Consider the following 22,819-nt stretch of genomic DNA (forward strand, 5'->3'; position numbering starts at 1 on the left):
ATATGCATATCAACAAGAGACAATGAAGAAAAAAGAAAGGGAATCATGGATCAGATCAAGGAAACATCACAAAAGGAAAAAGTCTGACGCAGGTCCGAAGCAAAATGGCGCTAGGAAAGCAACGAATTATATCACTGAGAGACATGAACGGTAAAGTCATTAAATGCAGAGATAAGATGGTGATGAGAGTTAAAGAATTTTACAAAGATCTGTATGCATCAAAGACGGTAGTACCAATAGCCAATTTTTCAGTTGACACAAGTGAAGTACCCGGGGTAACACCAAAATAAATATTTCTCTGAAAAATATGAAAAGAGCGAAGACTCAGGGAAAAGACGGAATAGTAGCAGATTTACTGTTGGATGCAGGTGCAAAAGTACAAAACAGGCTCGCCCACTTAATTACTCAATGTATTAAAATGAAAAACGTGGTAGGTAGGGGCGCTCACCATCCACTCACTCGATAAAGTACTGCTTTCAGGTGTCTGCCCTTTCCTCCTCCATCCTTCTTTCCTTCCATCCTCTTCTGTCTTTCCGTCATTCTTTCCTCGTCCTTCTGCCTACGGGTGACTTTACTCTCCCTCTTCTGTCTTTCTTTCCTTCATTCTTTCCTCTTCCTTCTGCCTGTGGGTGACTCCACACTGAGTGACAAGCCAAATGGTTTCCTGTGCACCAGGAAACCATTTACTACGCTGGGTGGTAACCAAATAGCCAAATTTTGGCGCCTGGTGGTTTAGTGGGTAATTACAGCGTTCCAATCGGATTGAGCCGGTGAAGGTATATATTCAGGGAGTGGTTGGGGTTTATTGCTCACGTAGCGCCACTCAGGGGTTGTGAGGCTGGTCATTCTCTCTTAAATGTCAGGACCAAGTTGCCTAGCCCCGGGCTCCTACGCTTCTCATGGGGCAACGTAGGATTGGATGATGGATGGATGGATGGATTAAAATGAAGAAAGTTCCCAAAACATGGTGTAATGCAATAAATATTTCTTAAAAAAAAAAAAAAAGGCGACTCAAAAGATCTTAGTAACTATCGACCCATTATCTTATTATCAGTCATTTACAAACTCTTCACTAAAGTCCCTACAAACAGAATAACAACAGATTTGGAAGAAAACCAACCTCGTGAACAGGCAGGATTCCGAAGAGGGTATTCGACTACTGATCATCTACACACAATGAATCAGCTGAGAAAACTACAAAATATAATAAACCACTGTGCTTAAGTTTTGTTGATTACGAAAATGCTTTTGACTCAGAGGAGCATATGGCAATTACAAATTCATGCGAGAACAAGGAGTAAATCAGAACATTGTAAAACTGCTCGAAAACATAATATCAAGAGGGAACTGCTGTAGCTAAATTACATAAAGACTCGGAAAAAAGTAAGATTGAGAAGAGCGTGCGTCAAGGAGATACAATTTCACTAAAATTATATACAGCATGTCTAGAAAGTATTTTCAGAATGCTAGACTGGGAAAACAAAGGAGTAAACACTGATGGAGAAAAGCTAAACCCTTTAAGATTTCCAGATGACATCGTCCTAATCTCAGAAACAGCAGAGACACTACAAGAAATGTTAAATAACCAGAATACAGAAAGTCTCAAAGTAAGGCTAAAGATGAACAGGAGTAAAACTAATATTAAATCCACTTACACCAAAGAGTATCATCAGAATAAGAGATGAAATTCTTGATGAAGTCGAGGAGTACAATTACTTGGGGCAAATGCTAAAATTAACGAAAAACCATGGTACCGAAATAAAAAACACACATTACAATTGGATGGAATGCTTTTGGTAAACAGAGAAATTACGAAAAGCTGCTTGCCAATATGTACGAAACGAAAAGTGTATAACGAATGTATAATTCCACTTATGATGTACGGTTGTGTGACCTGGAATATATATATATATATATATATATATATATATATATATATATATATATATATATATATATATATATATATATATATATACACACACACACACACGTGTGTGTGTGTGCGTGTGTGTGTGTGTGTGTGTGTGTGTGTGCGCACCCACCTCTTCACTTATTTCTTTACCATACAATTTTCCATACTACAGTCGACAGCTGGTGCGTCCCATGTTCTATCTCCCGATTTCTATTAAGAGGTATAAACACTTTCCTTAGAATTGTAGGGCATATTACCTACTGTAGATGCAGTCACAGTGGGTTCTTCTATGCGAAATAGAACTGCCTGGCATTAGCTGGAATGAAATAAAAATCTAGTAATTTTCGGTCAGAAAGTGTTATTCGTTAGTTTTCACCGATTCTTCCTTGGCTGCTTAAATTTAGATTTCGGTAAGCATAATCGTTTGACAAACGCCAGAATAAAATACGCAGAAGCCAAAACTTTCAAGTTGAACATTCGACTGATATTGTGACAAATTTTAAAACCATGACGATGTAACAGCTTTGTTGAGTAACAGTACCACCAATTTTTTTTTTTATCTACTCTCATGATTTCTTAAAGTATTGAGGATTTTGCTTAAAGCTATGCCAAAACAAACTTTTCCTTAATTTTGAAACATTTTATCACCGTGTGTCATGTTTCTCTCTCTCTTTCTCTCTCTCTCTCAGTGTACTCCAGTTTTGAATTTGTCTGTCATACATTTGTGTTAACGATGAACTTAGTACGTGAGTGAATTAAGAAGAAAAAAAGTATCGCCACTATCCAAAGATATAAAAACAAAGTGCATTCAGTCAACTGTAACCTGACGCAGAACATTAATTCCTTTTTGCCCAGTTGATGGTGCTGGAGAGGAAAGCCTCCAGTTTCCTCCATGAGGTGGGACTGATATAACTATCCTGATTTAATAATCCTGGTTGTACAAATATCCCTCAACTGCTTCCCCATCCCCTGAAAGGAGGATGGTGGACTAAAACAGAAGGGCACCTTGGGCCAGCAATCCACCAGGATCACGTTTCATGTATGCCTGAGGCTACAACAGCAAGAGCAAAAGCTTAGCTAATGGCCAAATGTGGTCAGACTGGAGGATCATTTTGATTCCTTCCAACCTCATAACTTAAGTCTCATACCACGCAAGCTCGACTTAGTATTCACGATGTGAGAGTGGCCCAGTTCTGCTAGGTGAATGTAAACTGGCTAAATATGCAACAGGGAGAGTCAAACACAGGTTACCAGTCATCAACGTTTCTTTATAATCTCCATATGCAACTCCACCAAAAGCGTCGCCAACAAACAAGATCACTCATTCTCACTTTTCCCAACTCCGTTCCGGTTATTGCAACCCAGGTGAAAATTCATTCTTGCGATTGCCTCTTGGAAGCAAATAAAGTAAGATTCGCCAAAACTTCGAAGATAAAAATATGAAAAATAACCTATGAAGGAAAGAACGATGGATATAAAAAGAAGGAGTAGGGAAATAAGCATAGAGGAGAGAGAACAGTAATACTCAAGAAAGGGAGGAATGATTAAAACAAACAAACAAGGAATGGGGAAAGGAAGGAAAGGGCAGAATTATAACAGGGGAAGGGAGGGCGGAGGGAACAAAAACGAAATACACAAAATGCTAGAGAAAAAAGTAAATTTATATCAAACTGGGACTTAGATGTATGGAGAAAATCGAGCAGAGGCGCCAGCAACAGACGTAAACTACCCATCGGTGAAACAGGAATGAATGGATACAAAAACGTGCACAGTGAACGAAAAGGAAAGCAACTTAAATACTTAATACTATCTGCAGTAACCTAACTTTCCATTCCTGTGTACTCAATGTTTAGTGTAGAAGAGAAAATGTTGAAAAGATGTTCAAGTTATTGTTCATTCTAAATGAACAAAATAGTCTTAACACAACACGCAATACCATCTTATAACTTTGTGTACTTTCCTCTGTTTGGCAATATTTGCACACCCAAGTATGCTGAAAAATATAACATTCGCAAATATTCACACAAAATACATCCTTTGAAGGAAAATGCAGTGGGTGTAATATACAGTACACAAGGATAAAAAAGAATAACAATATGGTATCAAGGAGAATAAGTATTATACAACCCCCTTACTAGTAAGAAAAAAAAAAACATTAAAAGGGAAAAAGAAAACTTTGGATGATACCGATAAGTATTACTACCTACATCCTAGGTGCAGGTCTTAATTACTCAAAGAACATTGGATTAAATAAAAAGTATTAAACTGTTAAAACCATATATGCTAAAACTGAATGCCTCTGAAAATCATGATTTTCACATGTAGGGTATATTCTCCTACCATACTTATTATTTACATAACCAGGTGATACGAGTCAGTATATGAACATAGGTAAATTACACTCTTCGTAAAATATAGCACTGATTCAGCAGTCAACAAGATATGGGTCAAAATTGTTGCACTAGCGATTTTTCTTTTTTTCAGGAACAGCATTATTAGAGACTGAACATAGCTAGCTGCAAAACAATGGTGGTGGCTGTAGTTGAACTTTGGTTGGAGAAATATTACTTTTCTAACTTCTGTGAGATATGCTTAGTTGCTAAAAGCATATATATATATATATATATATATATATATATATATATATATATATATATATATATATATATATATATATATATATATATATATATATATATATATATATATATATATATATATATAACTAAAAACAGAAGTTGTGGTGAGGAAACGACTTTGTTGGATGCTTTTTAACAAAAAAAAAGTTACAGGTAGTGTGACTTGAATTAACGTTCTTAGCGGTTACAAATAAGTGTTTAAATTTTATAACAGCCTCTATTGTTTGAACTGAAAGTTAGGTGGGAATCAAGCACTTCAACAAGAGATGACTTTGAGATGTAAGAATGAACTTCAATTCATATGGAGAAAAGTCCGCCGCATTTGCCAACTAGTGTTCTGGTAATATGTATTACAACGATCATTTAGATCCTCCTAAGACGCTTAAGAACAAACGACTGCTTAATGCACTCCTATAATTTTATCTTTGCAAATTTTCTTGTTGCTCATATGTACACTTACAGAAACTTCCAGCAACATCAGTATGATCATTTCTTCTGCTTTAAGTAATACGGATTCCCAGTACCTAGTCAAGTAATATAAAAAAGGAAATATATATATATATATATATATATATATATATATATATATATATATATATATATATATATATATATATATTCAATTACAGAACAGTCTGAAAAAGGCAAGTGCTAATTTTTCGTCTCTTCATATAAATAGGTTCAACAAAGTTTATGAATACATTAGAACCTAGATAATACTCCAAATGCAAATAATTCGGAAATCTGTGTTTATAATAGTCAAAATGATTTTAACCTATTTGCAATATGTAAAGTACAGCAGTGATTTTGAACAACATATTCTGTAAACATATAATATTAGCATTAAGCTGATTGTTAATTCTGTAAAAAATAAAAAAGCTATTAGAATAATTTCAATAGCTGCAAGATCTGTGCCCTGGTAAATACTCAAAACAAAACTCAGCAATAGGCCTACTCCGGGTAGATTCTTTACCTTTTTGCATTACCAACGGTAACGTACGGTATCTCAATTTCAGTAATTATGTAAACGTAACCTGACTTTTACCCTAAATAACAGTATCCCAAATTTGAACAAACACCTTGCACCGTATTCTCGTCAGCTTGCGACTTTCTAGTACCCGTTCCTAAGCGATACAACTTGTATACTACCCTCAGCTATTCTATTGTGTGTTGCTTATGTTTTTTCTAGTATCCCTATACCTTGCATAAGCAAGTTATATGAAAATAATAACGTATCATATACAAAAATCAACGGATAAGGAAGAGGAGCTATGGTGCCTCTTCAACCGACGAGAGTTAGACCCCTTGACACACAGGAGGACCATAAGTGTGAACACTTAAATACACCGTGGGAAGGGTTATTCCGATGAACCTCTGCGTAATTAGAAATGGCTATCATACTGAAAGAGACAAATACAGCCGGGGTTAATAAATGCTACTTTCTTACGAATATATATATATATATATATATATATATATATATATATATATATATATATATATATATATATATATATATCCGTCTGATTAATGCTGCTAAGTTGGGTTTGGGTGTTTATACTGTTTTCATCACATTTGACCTTCATTTGTAATAAATATTAATAATACACGGCTTATATATATTTATTTAATTGGTTTTGGGTGGCAGGCTATGCTGGTCGGGATAAATAAATCAGTTTTCAAAGACAAGTTTATATTGATAACCAGCATAACCAACCTCATTCTGTGACAATCAAAAAATACTGAACTATGTAAAAATCCCATTAAGCTTACTTAATTACTGAACCAACTTATCCAACTCTACCTATTAAAAAAAAAAAATCACCTATTAAAACTGTCACCGTAGGTACGATAGCCAATTCTAACCCAACCCAAAAACGAATACGTAAAAAAAAAAAAAAAAAAAACGAATACGTAAAAAATCACAGACTTAACAAACAAACTGCTAGTTTTAAAATACCTGGAGTGTCAGGAAAATTATTATTCAACTTGAGTTCATTATCTATCGCGTATCATAAAATAGCTAAAACTAGTAACTGCCAAATATATGTAGTGGTAGATAATCTATTTTAAATGAAGATTCGACACGAATAATTAAGGATGACTATTAAAAAAACTGAGTTATTTCGGCTTTTTCTATACCTATTCCTGCTTCATTTCATGCTGTTTTTGATATTATTAAAATTACAGGGCAGTACTGAAAAGAAGGGTAAAGGACTAAGATATTACCTAAAAACAAAATCTTAATAACAGCAAACACATTCGAAGAGTCCAACATTGCCATTGTTTCTATATCGACCTGCTGCTACCCGAAATAATTATATATAAATGTTTGAACTACAGATGAAATGTAAACTAGTTCTGTGACAGTTTGGCACAACATAACATGCTGTCATCACGGATATGTTCAACGGATTCTATTAATAACGGGTAAACGGTGAACGGCGACCAACTCTAAACCGTTTGGGGAAGCCCCGATTTTTTTTATGCAACATGGGAAACTATAAATTCGCACACCAAACATGTAAGTCGACACATACATTATATTTAAGCTTCTAGAAATAAGCGTGTGACCCATAGCAATCCCTCTGGCGCTCAAGTAAGCATTCAAATTCACCGGAAACCTTCTGGTAGTGAGATAGAAAACAATCATATAGAATTTTTCTTCACATGAATGATCCTCATATCAAATATTATAAAAATATGGTGAACGAGAATGGGCTATAGTGAAATTCCAGCCCCTGCTAGTCACCGAAAATCTGTTCAGTTAGCGAAAATGAGAGCAAGCAAGTAATGCCGTGGATATCGTAAATTTCTCTTAAATACCGTACGAGCGTTAACGCAATACTGATATAAGTGTCTAGTAACCAAGCACCCTACATTATTATCTCCCCGTCTTTCTCTCTCTGTGGTATATAAAGGCATGACATATAGGATATAATATATGGTGTGTCTGTGCAGTACAGTGCCTCAAACACAATGTATGATACAAAATACACTTGAAACAACGCAAGTTTTTGATAACATAGTCACGCTACTCCTACTGACACAAAACCATTCGTTGCAAATCAAATGTAAGTTTTGTACAGAAATCTTTCATGCACGGTATGTACAAATATACACTAGTTAGTGACAGGAAAACAGTCATGGAAATTTCGACATTACATATAGTAAGGCCAATTATCCTATGCATCTATACCCTCCAGTCAGCCTTCTTGGATAGCCATGTGTATAAAATTATTCTATATATGTGAAAACGAGATGGCGTAACACTCATTACAAGTACTGATAATGAAGTTTTGTGCCAGTTTATCACATCTGTACTAAGTTACCTACGCAACAAACTTCTCATAAAGGTTCGTACTCTAGGTGGCATAGGAGGTTTGGCACACCTCCTCCTCAGCTATTACTCTGCAATGTCTTTAATTCACTTGATTCATAATATACCCAAGAGGATATTGAAGTGTAAGGCTCAGAATAAATCGCTAGGAAGGAGGTGTCACGAAATCTCCACAGCCAAATAGAATAAGACCCAGAGCGTCATCCACAAACACCTTCATTGTTAATGATACAGGAAGAGCATGCCCTGGTTCAACCACTTCATTACGATGAAGTATATACTTTATTTTTGTTACAACCTGACGATGTTATTAAACTTACAAACGATACCTAGTACCGAATGGGTGATAGCGAGATCTAACTCCTTCAAACAGAAAATCCTCTATAACTTTTACAAAATAATCTGAAGATACCATGAACAAAGTAAGACATCATCGACGTGAAGTGGTTAAGATGTAGGCCACGGATTCACACACGTACGATCATTTCCCTGTCCTAACTGACCTGTTTCTGCAGGGATGACAAGGAAGGAGGAGAGTAGAATCTCCCACTCTCTTGTTTTTCCTGAGAGAACAAACCTTGCTACCGATGGGGAACTGCGCTTAATTCTGTTCGTGAATGTTGCCCAACGAGAGTAGGATGTATGGTTACAAGGAGAGATAAAGGGATATGGTAAAAGTGGGGCCAAATTCAAAATATTATAGAATAGGATACAATTTACAAAATAGAAGTAGACAAGAATAGTAAGATACACTCCAAAATAATGGAAGAACATGATCTGATTCAAGATTACGAAAAAGTAGGATCCGGCTCAAGATACTGGACGAATAATGTCTACAGTGCTTCAAGAGCTATGATGTGCAGAAACATATTCAAAATACTTTAAGAACAAGAATCATCGTAATGTGCTGGAAGGATTCAGTTCACTATACAGGAAGAAAAGGATTCAGTTCAATGTGTTGGAAAAACAGGATTCAGTCTGACATACTGGGAGAATATGATTCAGTTCAGTATACTGGAAGAAAATGATTCTATTTATTATGTTCGAAGACTTGGGTTCAGTTAAACATACTGATGGAATACGATCCAGTTTAACATACTGGAGAAGTAGAAATCAGCTTTAACGTACTGGACGAATAGGGTACAATTATGCTACAAGAATAGAATTTAGTTTTATACGTGTATACTGGAAGAGCAGAATATATGTTAATACTAGAAGTGGGACCGATTACCAATTTAGGGTACTGGAAGAACAGGATCATATTTAGTGTACTGGAAGAGTTGGCTCTAATTTAAAACACTGAAAGTGCAGGACATTATATATATATATATATATATATATATATATATATATATATATATATATATATATATATATATATATTATAAATGGGTGTGGGCGGAAATTGACTTGGTTGGAAATAGCAGATCCCAACTTTCCCATCTAACCGAAGTCTGGCCATCCATGCAGCCTACCTATATGGGATCACGGAAGACTGTGGGCTGTATTCTCGTCGTTTTAGGAGGCTCTCTATCACCTCTTCCTTACTGGTATATTTGCATGTGGCACATTAATATTATCTTTTGTGTTATTTTTGAAATCTCTGTCGATATGACATAGGTATAATTAACAGAAGAAAAAATTACAATATGAAATGCAAAGTAAATCACGAAGGAACGAGTGGCTAGGGACCTTAACTAACGAAAATAGGACCCTTGGAATGTAGTTACTAGAAGGGTAGGACAGGAGTTGGGCATTATTCAGAAGCGTAAAATATACCGCCGTCTTCTCGATGGGCTTCGTAGCATTTTTCCTTGGCTATTTAATTTGAATGTTACACTTTAATACTCTCTCCTATGTTATTTACAGCTTTTAAATATTGATATGTTTTGCTTGAACAACATACACCAAAAAATTTGGGTGTAATAAGCAAAATAAATCGCTGAGGAAGAGATGTTACCAAATCTTCCCAGCCAGTAAGACTAAACACCTACTGTATACAGCCTTAAAGGGGGGAAATAAAAAAAAAAAAAATTAAACCCTCCTCGTTTAACGTAAATGGGCTTTATGAAAAATGTGAGGATAACGAGCGTTAAAAATAACAGACCTATTAGAAAAATGCAGCACCTAATACAATTGGGAAAAACTTCGATATTCAGAATATGGAGAATTAATAGAAAAATGCAAACTACTGAAACATAAAATAAATATCAAAGTAGGGACTAGGGAATTGGAACACTGGTTTACATGACACCAAAAGCTTTAAGCTTTATGTTATTAGACAATAAATAATGACATACATTTATAAATACATCTTGTCAACATAGGTCATAATGAACAATATTGCTATCGCCATGCAAACCAATAAAACACTTAAAAGTGTTAAATACACAAAAAAATCTGCTTAAGTAAATTAAAGCAAGACTTAAAAAAATTAAATCAGTCACTAAATAAACTATTGTAATGGCGGAGCAGAGAGGGCAGCAAATCACACACACACACACACACACACACACACACACACACACACACACACACACACACACACACACACGACAGCCAAATTAACACTAACTAGCAGAGACGAGATGGTGTAGAATTAACACTAACTAGCAGTGACGAGATGTGTAGAAAATCTTTACTTCTCAAACATTTCTACATTCAGTTTTCTCATTCCAAAAGAGGGCCATGGAGGAATCCTTGTCTCCCCTTGAAGGTCCTCCTAGGCTCTCTCTGTCTCTCTCTCTCTGTCTCTGTCTCTCTCTCTCTCTGGGAAATACATAATACGGAACACACACACATAAATTATTTCTGGTGTCTTCCTAGTCATTCACACAGGATCGCTCGAGTAATACGAGGGTGTTTGTGGACAAGGCAATGGAAATAAAAGAGTGTATGTTCAGTTCTGTACACTCTCAGTTAGAATTACATGACAGCTGTTTACCTCATAACAAAAATGAAAAGCCCGCTTTCCCGTAGACTTTCCACATTTCAGTATGACTAGAACTATTGCGGAAAGTCAGAATAACAAAATGTTTTTTTTTTTTTTTTCTAATACTTGTCGTATATCCCCCAAAGTTTTGTTTTTCATCTTTTCAAGAAGTAGCACCAGCTGTTTTGAAAACACAAGTAGACAAATACAAACAGTCTTGACATTTGACACACAAGCAGGATTGCAGATGTTGTTTTGTTTTTTGCACAAGAAAATGCAAAGTGTATCGATACAAAAAAGCACATGCTTACTGTACTTTCATATATGTACATCAACCCGTGTTACATGTAATCTTAGTGATTAAACTGTGTCGAGTTTTTTTCCCCGTTCATTAGTTACGAGGAGTACTTGAGTCTATGTGCGTGATTTTCAAACAAGTCGGTTTGTGTTACTTTTGTAGGTCATTCTACATTCACTTGTGGTTGTTTTCGACTTACGTTTCATGTTTTTTTTTTTTTTTTCACTGCAGCCGAATTAACTCACATAATTTTCTGTCTACCTTCATTTTTCTTTTCAGTACAATTACAAACTATAATCGTTACTTCATATTTCAGCTAACTGTATATATCAACATTCTTCCCCACTTTCAGCAATAAATAACCTTATCCACTCTATCAAGTTTCATAATTTCGTATATATATATTTCTCCTAGATAATATGAATTAAAATTGCAAACATTATTATTTTTTAACAATTCACAAAGAGTCCGTCTGTAAATCTGAAAATTATAACCTTAAAAAACTTCACTATTCTATGCTATCACTCAGTCTTCGGATATCCATTAATAGCTTAACCATCCAGTTCTTGCGGATAGCAGGATAGTTTTGGATAGTTTTCTCAGTTTGTGTATCTTAATAGCACTTGGAAAAACCTTAAAACATTCATAAAGCTGGAGAACGCAAAACTGAAAGCCTACGCATCCCGTTTTCTTTGCTGTGATGGTGGGAGCCGGTGTGGATGGGATGAGGTCGAGTATGTACAGATGTTCATGACATATGCAGCCGCTGCCACAGGTGATTAGGGCTGCGGGGGAGAGAAATAAACTGGTTAGGTTTTATTGAACTTGAAGTTAGATTAGGTTAGGTTAGATTAGGTTAAATTTGGTTAGATTGGATTAAGCGGTTTAGATAGGTCAGGTTATCGGGCTGTGGGTCAAGAGAACCATCAGTTTTGGTATGGGTGGTTAAGTTGTAGCATTATTTAAATTTTTCTGTTTTAGACATCAAAAAAAAAAAAAAAAAAAAAAAAAAAAAAAAAAAAAGAGGGAAATGGGGGCTAAACATTGCTGTACATGGACGTCTATTATTACCATAACAATACTCTTCTTTTTACTTTTTTTTTTTTTTTTTTTTACTGGTAACGTCCCCTCGTGAAGGAGTTAACCAGTAAAGGACCTACTGATTAATTACAATACTTAACCCTGTCGCTACGAGGCTCTTAATTATGTAACTGTCATTGTATGAAAGAAGTTACAACAGCAGTACTATGGGAAGATGACAGCAGACAACGTGGTAATCATTATCAGTCTAGCAAACTGCTACTGGTAATATTTTTGTGTTAACATGAAACCTAGTAAAGGGAGGCAGAAATGAATATTTGATTCGTATCGTATGCTTAAAGCTCGACTGTTTTAGGCGGTGACTCGATATTTTAAGCAATTATTGCGAACATCTTCATGGCGCACCTACATGTGTAAACAATTTCTATTTACCTAACCATAACACAAAATTGATTAATTTAATTAATCATCAAATTAATTAATCATCAGAATTCTTACCCTACTTCCCGCAGAAATATGGGGTGAGCGGGATCCAAAATCGAAATTCTTGTTAGAAGAAGTCAACAAAGTGTTCACTGAAATGGGCCATATATCCATGGAGTCATTCCTCATTCACTTTTACAACATTCTCGTCTCCACTTCAGACAAAAGCTATTTGACTTTTTTTTTATTTTTTTGTCACAAATTCCTGTGGGACAGCAATTCCGTCAACTAGAAAAAAAGTGCAGTTATTGCTATGTGCATATCGATACATATTTCATCCATCCATGTCTATTTGTTGAATTTTTTATTCTTCAACTTCCATTCGTCATAGCATTAATTCTTACCCTGTTATGACTGCTAATAATACCAGCAGATAACTAGACATCCACTTTCCACCTGTTTTCTGTATGTTACCCACCCAATTTAATTGTGGTGAATAGGGCCATGATGCTCATGATGAAGAGATGGACAGGTGTATGTTGGAAAGAAGAGGGAGATCGAAGGAAGTGCACCTGTGGGCTCACCATGGGTGGGGAGGGTGATTTGCGGGTGTGGGCGGGGGATCAGAGCCACCCGCCGGCCATATGGCGGTTAACCGGTTGTATTCCGGGAAGGTGTGGCGGTTGCACCGATCCGTTAGCCGGTCGCCCGCTCACTAACGGCTCCGATGACTCGCTGGGGGGTAGGGGCGGGAGGGAGCCACTACCGGAGGAGGGGGAGGTAGGGGCCGGCTGGGTGAGGGATGAGGTGACGGAGGAGGGGCGGGTCCACTGTGGGTAGGGAGGGGGAGGTTCAGTTTCGGTTGAGGAAGGGGTGGAGCTCTCCTCTCTGATGCTCTGAGCTCCGCCGCCTTGGTCGAAGCTCACAGAATTCTTAGGCTGTCGCTTGTCCACCAGAGCTGATGCGTCTAAGTGCATAGTCTCTCCTCTCTCTCCCCGCTTAGCTTGCACACCCTCACATAACCTCTCCTCGTCTCTCATTATGCTTTTAGGGATGGTCGGGAGGGACTGGATGGGGGAGGAAGCAAGGGATGGTTCTCTCCTATTATTATCCTCGGAGTCCCCCCCTGTCGCTTCATTCCCCGGGTCGGAACTTAGGGATTCATCTGATCTTGATCGGGAGAGCAGCTTTTTTACTTTGGCATTCTTGGCCGCCTCCACTAGAGTCCCCCAGCGTTTCTTGTTGGTCGGCTTGCCTAATCTTGCTTCCGCCAGTCTTGCCAATCTTGCCAATTTGTTCTGGGGAGACCGTTTGACAGCCGCCTCCACTACCTGTTGGATGTCAAAGAAAGGTCAAGTGGCTGTCAAAGAGGGGCACTCAAAAAAGGGTCATTCGCCCTCATTCCGAAAAAAAAAAAAAGCCAAACTATGTGTCATGAACACGGAATCAATAATCTAGCTTAATATATGAGATAATATTCCTTCATATTTCAGGCCCACTTAGTCTCTTAGCCACAGCAAACAGAAACAACAGGTACACTGAGGGGAGGGGGGGGAGGGAGATTATTTTGCTTGCTGTTTGAGAAGTGAGGGGAGGGTTTACTTGATGGAGGCAAACAAATAAAGAAGCATACGAAAAAGAGTGAACTATTTGAGATATAATCCATAAAACACGATGACCTATCTCACTTGTCATAGTCCAACATGACCTCCTTTAATCTGACCTGACCTGAACTAACAGCCGAATATGACCTTTAAATAAAATATGAAATGAGACGAACAAATGAGAACGACAAGCAATCCAGTGCCTTGCCATAGGTTCATCGAGTTCATTCTTACATACCTGACCCAGTGACTGCTTAAACTAATCTGACTAACAGCATGTAAAATATACAAACCAATATCAGGAATCTAGAAGTAAGAACCACAGCTGATTCAGTGATTCACTGCATATAATATAAAACTACAGGTAAATTTACTAGACCTTATTAAAACGACATCCATTGGTGAGAAGCTTTTCATAAGCATTCATTGAATTTTGTTTTACTACTGAATTGTGACTGGTTTCAAATGAACAATATTGAATTACCTCTAAAATAAGTTCAATACACACTGGATTTTCTCTACAAGCACTTAATAACACTGAATTACTGGTACTTATAATAACTTCATAACAATTATCTACAGTAAAATCATAACATTAATGAGTACTACATTACTTAATCTAACCTATCTATCCCATACTAACTGCTCTTGTCCTACACTAACCTAATCTATCTTTTTCTGTCCTATCCCAGACTAACACTCAATCGTGCCCGAACCTATGCCAATGCGTCACCCACAAACCTAGCTTAGTAGTCTTACCCAACTGACTAACATACGTAAACTATCATACCAATCCAAACTTAACCCTACCAAACTTAATCTATCTTTCACACCACACTTAAGTCAGGCTAAGCTAAATTAAGCTAATCTAATCTAATCTAATCTAATCTAATCTAACCTAAACTAAACTATCATCCGAAACCTAATCTGACCTAACTTAGCTTATGCCATCACGCCCAATGTAATCTTCCTCGCCCTGTCCTACCCTTGCCAGCAATAATAGCCCCTACAAGTCAAACTCCTCCCCAGGGTAATTTTAAAGGGAGTGTGGGCAAAGAGTGCAATCAGGGCGTGGGGTGAGGGGCAAGGGTCAACTCAGTATTAGGGGTATTATCATCAGGGCAGTCATTCCAGTCCCACACCACACACAGACAACACTCACCAAAGCAGCTCCAGGCAAACAGTCAACATTCTCGGCTAACTCTCATCAATTTCGGGCGAGCTATCAATACTCGGAATTAGACGTCAATTTTAGGTACTGAATAAATTGGGTAGGCAAACATTATTTCGGATACACAAATAACAGTCTGAGTGAAGAAGAATCTGTTCTCATAATGAATCATGTTTTAAAAATGATCAGCCATCGGCTCTGGACAGCTAATTAGAGTTTCAGGTTAAACAGGCCATTCAGAGTACATCCGTATTATATTTATAAACACTCACAATCTTCTGGTACACAAATAAATTCAAAGTAATTGATTTTGATCATGTTAAATAATTATCAGAGCAAAAACACCAAAGGTTAAAGTGATGAGTTTAGACTTCAATTATTACCATGAATTAAGTAAATCAAGATTTTAAGGCACAATTAGAAATTTTTAGGGCCAACTTTTAGCCTCTTTATTAATGTAATATCTTAATAATTAAGTGACGACAAATATTTTTAGGGACATTCAGTAACTTTAGGTCAACAAATAACAACACGAGGTAAAATAAAATCCACTTTAGGCAGTCATTAACTTACAACCTCGCAATCTTGCGGGCAAAACAAAAGGCTCAGAAAGAGAGAGAGAAAAAAAAAATAAGAACAAGAAACAACGAGCGTAAAAAAAAAAAAAAAAAAAAAAAACGAAGTACACATGGGGACTGTTTGAAAAAACTTGCCATATAACTTTGAAATATATATATAGAGAGAGGGGGGAATCGAATGGCGCGCTACTTACAATGCCTAATATGGGAGGTGGTTATTCTGAAAGGAAAATACGTGTTTGGCATCATTTTAGTAAACAAAGTAATGGGTATGGCGGCAGGCTGAAAGAATATTTTTAGACCCCTGGCTCCGGGTGACGTACTTTTATTTTTATTTCATTTTATATTTTTTATGTATTCTTGCTGCAACCAAACTATTTAATTCAACTTAAGGAAGGGCCGCTTGTACTGGAGTGGTTTATTAAAGCTATATGTATCTAACCCCTCCAGTTCAAGGTGTCTGTCCCAGGCCAAATAAAACTGTCAGGCAATGGCAAGAATACAGTAAAAAAAAAAAAAAAAAAAAAAAAAAAGACATCCCCGGGCTCAGTGGGTTATAGTTCACATACCGAAAGGAAGCTAAAGGAGCTACATAATATTCAAATACTATCACACACACCTACACTGTATTCTATAGCTGAAGATTTTTTTTTCCATAAGTATATAGTGATCAAAATACATTAAAAAAACAAGCATATCTGAATACATGACCTTATATATATATTTTGCTGATATATTCTACTCCATGGTAGGTGTATTACTATACTCACTTCACTTTAACTTGGCTTTAAATTGCCAACTCTACCATGCATGCCGAACTGCAACAACAGATTAACACTAGTCTATGGTGCTAGGTTATACATACAAGTACTATGGAAATGATGTTCAGCTGTAGTATTGACTTTTTCTTGCACGGGGCTACGTGAATTAAGCTACAGAAGAACGAAAATCTGGGCCAAGCTAAGGTGAAAGAACTATACCAATACACACTAACATCAAGAACCTCATTCACAAACACACTGACCAACACAGCCCTGTCGTAACTATGAATTTTTTTTTTCTTTTTTTTTTTGCAGGATGGACAAGGATAGGGTAGAATCTCACCATACATCCTGAAATTTTTGAATAATAATTGGTTACGGGAGGAAAGTTATGATTTTTGTTATTTAATTTAACTAGTTTTTTATTTTTATTATTTATTCACTTATTACTGCAGGAAGGTGAGGGAAAGAGAGTGCAGAAATTTCCTTATGTCTTACAGTATACTTTCTGCGAACGAAAATTTAAGTAACGACAAGGAACTAATCATACGTGTGTGTTTGTGAATCCAGGCCCGAGTAACAAGCTGAATTCTGAGCTGAGCTGGGATGCAGGAATGCCAGTATATACGAAAAAGTATAGACTGTGTGAGCACATGAATGGCTGCAGGAGGATGTATGCTCGTCGGCTAAGCAGGCTCTCTCTAACACCTCTTCCTCAGCCAGTTGCCTTGCATATTACAACTAGATGGTTGATGGTCTCTTATATGTTAGCTGTCCAACCGGATATGATCCACAAAAAATGTATATCCAAACTGTCTTTGGGTGTTTAATGTTCACATAATACCACTTACGGAAATGCGACTGGTATTCTGGCTTTAAACGCCTAAGGCCCGCGCCCGTACACTCCTGATATATATATATATATATATATATATATATATATACAGGCTTCAGAGTACGAAGAAATATAACTGCTTTATGCAAAATTAATCCATTTGAGAATGTTTTCTCTTGCTTTTGTTTCGTACAAACGATTTAATTCAACTTAGGAAAGGCCCCTCGTTATGAAGGGGTTAAAGAATGCTACATGAAACCCCTCCAGTTCGAAATGTCTCTCCTAAGCAGAATACAATCATTCAAAGACATATAGAACGACAAAAAAGGCGTCAGCGAACTTTAGGGGTTGACTTAAGGAAGAAGTACTAGGGAGCCTCCAAAGCCAACGAGATTACGACCCAGTGACACTAAACACTCTAGATATTGTATAGGCGTGAGGGACTGCCACACTGAATCAGAAATAACTCCATACACAGTAGGTACAGTTATTTTTTTCCTAAAACTTTCTAGGATTATCAAAGCAGTAGAATATTGCCACAATGCATGTCATGTTATAGGGAAATATCAACGCCGAAAAACTTGATATTTTTGGAGGGACAAGGTGCAGTAGCGGGAGCACAATAAAGAAGTAAATAACTCTGAAAGTAGGGGTAGGATGGTAGGTTTTATACAGTCACGTGATTCGTATTTCTGGCAACTTCTGCCCAGCAGCTGGAACTCGGCAGTAATTACTGTCACTTGTGACAGTGGCACCTGTGACGGTTTCAAGGCCATTCAGACGGCCTTGATTTTACTATCTTGGCCACTGTGGTGGTTAAAAAACACTGAACTCTGGCTCAGTGGGTGTTTAGTAAGTTGTGTGCCATCACCAATGATTGGTGCAGCACACACCATCACAGGTGCAGTTTTCACGCAGCACTGGTCAATCACACTCTTAATCCCTTCAGCCAAAGGACGTTCGCCTAAAATGAATGAAATTATCTGGCATTAGCCAAAGTTTACGAAAATGCGTCAACAGGTTGAGGGGGTAACGAAACTGTTTCTGAATTACGCATATTATATGTAAAGACTTATTTTTTCTACATAAATATTTCTTGCATTAACTTTTACTACGAGACTGGTCTGATATCAGTGTGAACATGAGTCGTAGGTACTAAGGGTAGGGCACCAAAGTCCGGGCACACCACAAACATTTTTCTCCATCGGTGGCTTGCTGATACATCATTATACCTCCACACTAATTATATCCCTTGTCCATTAGGAATCGTTTACTCGATCAGTTACGAAGAACGGTGGTAGAGCACATGTTGTACCAGTGGCAAAGCGTGGGGACGGAGCAAAAAACTGACTACTATATAGCAGACCGTGTGTTTACACGGAACTCTTCGATGCGGCTATCAGTTGCAGCGTCTGTACAGACTGCGTAATATGTATACTTTCTTCCTTACAGTATCAGGTGTGCATATCGGGTATACTTATTTCATATAACTGTACTGTTTCCCATAGACTTTTGTTTCTATATGAATATGAATTTTTAATGATGTGCCACTGTCATGGCTGGTCCGCATAAAGTTCAGTTAACAGCACCATTCATGTCAGTTCACTCAGCTGATGACTTTGACTTCCAAGGGTCACTGGTGGGAGGTGTGGGCGACGGTGCAACGTCCATCGTTGCTTTTAAGTAAAGTGTCTGTGTGGTGTTATAACCCACATACATGGCCATGCAAATACTATGATCTTTCATGTTACTGACTTAGAAGGGTTCGTGGTTCAGCACTGCAGCTTACACGATAGCTGACTGAGCATGGTCTGCTATCATGCTCTGAAAACACGCTCCGACACTCATCGTGTGAACGAGCCCTGACTGGCTGCCGGCGTGGTAACGTGTCACTCGGCCCCTGTCACACTTCGTTTAAAACAGTCGAGACGGAGATATTAAAAAGTTCGAGCTACAGGGCACAAACTGCCAGGAAAAGCACTCGTGTGACAATGCCTTAACTTCTGGAGCATGAGACGTCTTCTCTGTCATATTCTTGTCACGTAGGCTACAGTCGGCATGAAAAGTCCTATAATCTCTGCCAATTTTCTCTCCAAGGACTTTGAAAATCAGTGTGGCTGACTTGCAGCAAACGAAGCTTTTTACACTGATCTCCAGCCAAATGAAGTCATCAGTGTCGGTTGCTGCGAATTCACCACACTGATTTTCAAAGTGCGTGGGGAGAAAAGGAGGAGGTAGGGCAGGACTTCTGATGCCGACTGTACATACATCCTGCCTCACTCTGCTTTAAAGCGCCTCTTTTACTCAAGAAGTTAAGAAATCACCTCCGGTGATCACGAAAGCATCATATACTAGTCCCAGACAAGACTATTCAGTTATGACTTTCGTCAAATCATTAACACCAGCTTTGGATGCGCCTCTCGTACTGATGGAGCTAAAGGCGGTGTCACACAAGGGGAAAGAATACGGGAGGGGGGGGGATGGAGGGGGACGGGGGTCACGTGCAGTGGCGAATCTAAGGGGATGATGGGGCTCCAACATCCACTCCCCTGATGTTATGCGACTGTTCATGTAAAAAACCTAAAATTCGTGAATTGTTAACTGAGGCTCCAGCTCAAGAGTTCTCTGACCATTTATATACTCATATTACCGTACATACTTTAAGCAGTGGCACTCATCACTTTACCCAGCATAAATTTAAAACAACGAGATATTCAAGAGGAATGACACTGATGACGTTTACTGAACATTCCGCTGACCTCACTCACTAACCCTCCGCCCAAAACAGTTTCAAATCCCGCCATGGTCATTAGTATATTCTCCAGACTCTCCCAACCTTAGTCATATTATGCATCACAAGGCGATCAGGGACTTGGTGTGTCAGGTTTAAATAACTATAGCAGTACACTGATGAATGACAGACACAGTCCTTTGCCAGTGAACATTAATACAGGTATAATGTCATGCAGTTAATCCTGGTTTCATATATAAAATTTAGGGCAGAATGTGATGTTGTGTACTATAATTTTATCGGTTCCTCTCATAACCCATTAATCCAATTAGTAAATATCATTTCATGCAACCGATGATGATTTATTTTTTCCGTGCCTGCTTACCATCGGTAAAAGTTCTAGGAATGGAAACAATAAACTTTCTGTATATTTCACAAGAATCTAAGTACAGTATGTAGTAATAAGCTCCGGGTCAGGATGAACTTTAAGTTAAATGTTTAGCGTCACGGTTCTTTAGATTATCCATCATCCAATCCTATGTTGTCCCATGAAAAGCGTAGGTGCCCGGGTCTAGGCAAGTTGGTCCTGACATTTAAGATGAGAGTGACCACCCTCACTCATCCCTGAGTGGCATTATATGAACAATAAACCCCAATCACTCCCTTGGATATAAACCTACACAGGCTCAATCCGATTGGAGCGCCTTAGTTACCCACTCAACCACCAGGCGTCATAATTTGGTTATATGGTTACCATCCAGCGTAGTAAATGGTTTCCTGGTGTACAGGAAACCATTTGGCTTGTCACTCATTGTAGAATCACCCATAGGCAGAAGGAAGAGGAAAGAATGAAGGAAAGAAAGACAAAAGAGGAAGTGTAAAGCCACTCGCTGACAGAAGGAAGAGGAAAGAATGAAGGAAAGAAAGACAGAAGAGGATGGAAGGAAGAGACGAAAGGGCAGACACCCAAAGCAGAACTACATCGAGTGAGTTGATGGTGAGCGTCCCCACCTACCACAAGCGCCCCCACCTAGATTATATTGTTAAAATTTGTATACTGAGTAAGCCCTGGAAGAGGATCGAAGGAAAAGAGGAAAGGGCAGACACCCAAAGCAGCACTACATCGAGTGAGTCGATGGTGAGCGCCCCCACCTAGATTATATTGTTCAAATTTGTATAGAGAGTAAGCCCAGGGCTAAATGTTACTGTACTGTAAGTCCTCCATAATTTGTTGTTTACTTTCTTCTGTCTTTTAGCGAAATGGAACTCCGAAAACTCATGCTGATTCTAAAGATACATGTATTCAATAATTTACGAAATGTTCTAATCATAAATTATTATCTCTTGCGTGAGTAGTTATCGTTTCCCTTGTGAGAGAGGCTTCGAATTAATAGAGAACTGTGTCAGATCCCCCTTGTGTGCAAGAAGTTGGGCTCAGTTCCCTGACAGTGATTCACAAGCACAGGTTCACAAACACCACAATGGATAATTTTTTACGTCTGTACATCAGTGCAGCAACAAAGAGGTTCCGCTGCTGTAATTGTCAGTAAGGCCTATACTCACTAACAACATGACTGTGCAAAGTACGATAATCAATAATTATATCATTTATATGAAATCGTAATGTTATTACTAGGTGACTAGTGAAATTCTGGTAGTGCAATATAACTTTCGGAATTTCATAAAATGCCTCGTTCCGTGTTCATTATCCATTGGGATGCCAAAGTTCTCCAGCAAAAAATATTAGAGTGAGGCCATGGCACTGGAGTTATAAACTGGCTCACAGTTTCTTCCAACCTCAATAAATACGATGTACTGATCCGCCACTGAACGCGGCTCCCCATTTACATGACCCGTCGCTCCACAGTGTTTACATTCCAGAGCAAGTACTCAGATGTGTTGTCTGAATTATCCTAAAGGTTAATAATAAGCATTTACTGTAATGCCGTTAATTATTTTACAGACGTCACTGACACTGCCTACTCTTTCCTCTCCGCCAGTGGTATGTGTTGGTTATTATAAGAAAGTGTGCAGGTGTGTTTCTTGGATAAGGTACGCTTATCAATATGCTGTCACAGGACCTGTTAATATAACTGAACTGGGGATCATTAATTTCACAAGATCAGCCACATTCCAGTCATTGGAAATATCGGCAGTCATCATACTGTAGTGCTGGGTGGCCACTACGGTGTGTCAAGCCACAGAGTGCATTTAGGAGGCCAGGTTATGCTGTAGAGGTTTTTTTTTAGCAGAGGCAGTCAGATGTACAGTGTGCACATATATGCACCCATTACGTGAAGTTTTGCCATAAACCTCTATGGCGGGCGGTACATCAAGCCGTATAATTAAAATGGTCAAGTGGCTGGCATGCACAATGTGTTATCACAGGCTGCGTGAGGTACAAGACTCAAGCAGCAGGAACAATGATTTACCCCACTGCCAGTGTTGACACACCTGTCCCCTGCCGGCACCATCTGACGACCACCCCACTCACTGACATCCGATACACTCCACTCCACCTTCAAGCATCATCTACGCTATAGGGTTTGGA

General features: G+C 38.1%; 1 protein-coding gene across 1 annotated transcript in view; it reads right to left on the reverse strand.

Annotated features, from left to right (window-relative positions):
- Positions 1-13,211: 13,211 nt before the first annotated feature.
- LOC145401902 (transient receptor potential-gamma protein-like) overlaps positions 13,212-22,819 on the reverse strand; it is a 151,296-nt gene continuing 141,688 nt past the window's right edge. The window contains exon 18 of the mRNA XM_080274008.1: positions 13,212-13,919. Coding sequence (XP_080130134.1) covers positions 13,212-13,919 — 708 coding nt within the window. The remainder of the gene's footprint in view (positions 13,920-22,819) is intronic.

This window comes from Coenobita brevimanus, chromosome 57, assembly GCF_032717465.1.
Source record: "Coenobita brevimanus isolate Jiangsu-jjx chromosome 57, ASM3271746v2, whole genome shotgun sequence".
Taxonomy (NCBI): Eukaryota; Metazoa; Arthropoda; class Malacostraca; order Decapoda; family Coenobitidae; genus Coenobita; species Coenobita brevimanus.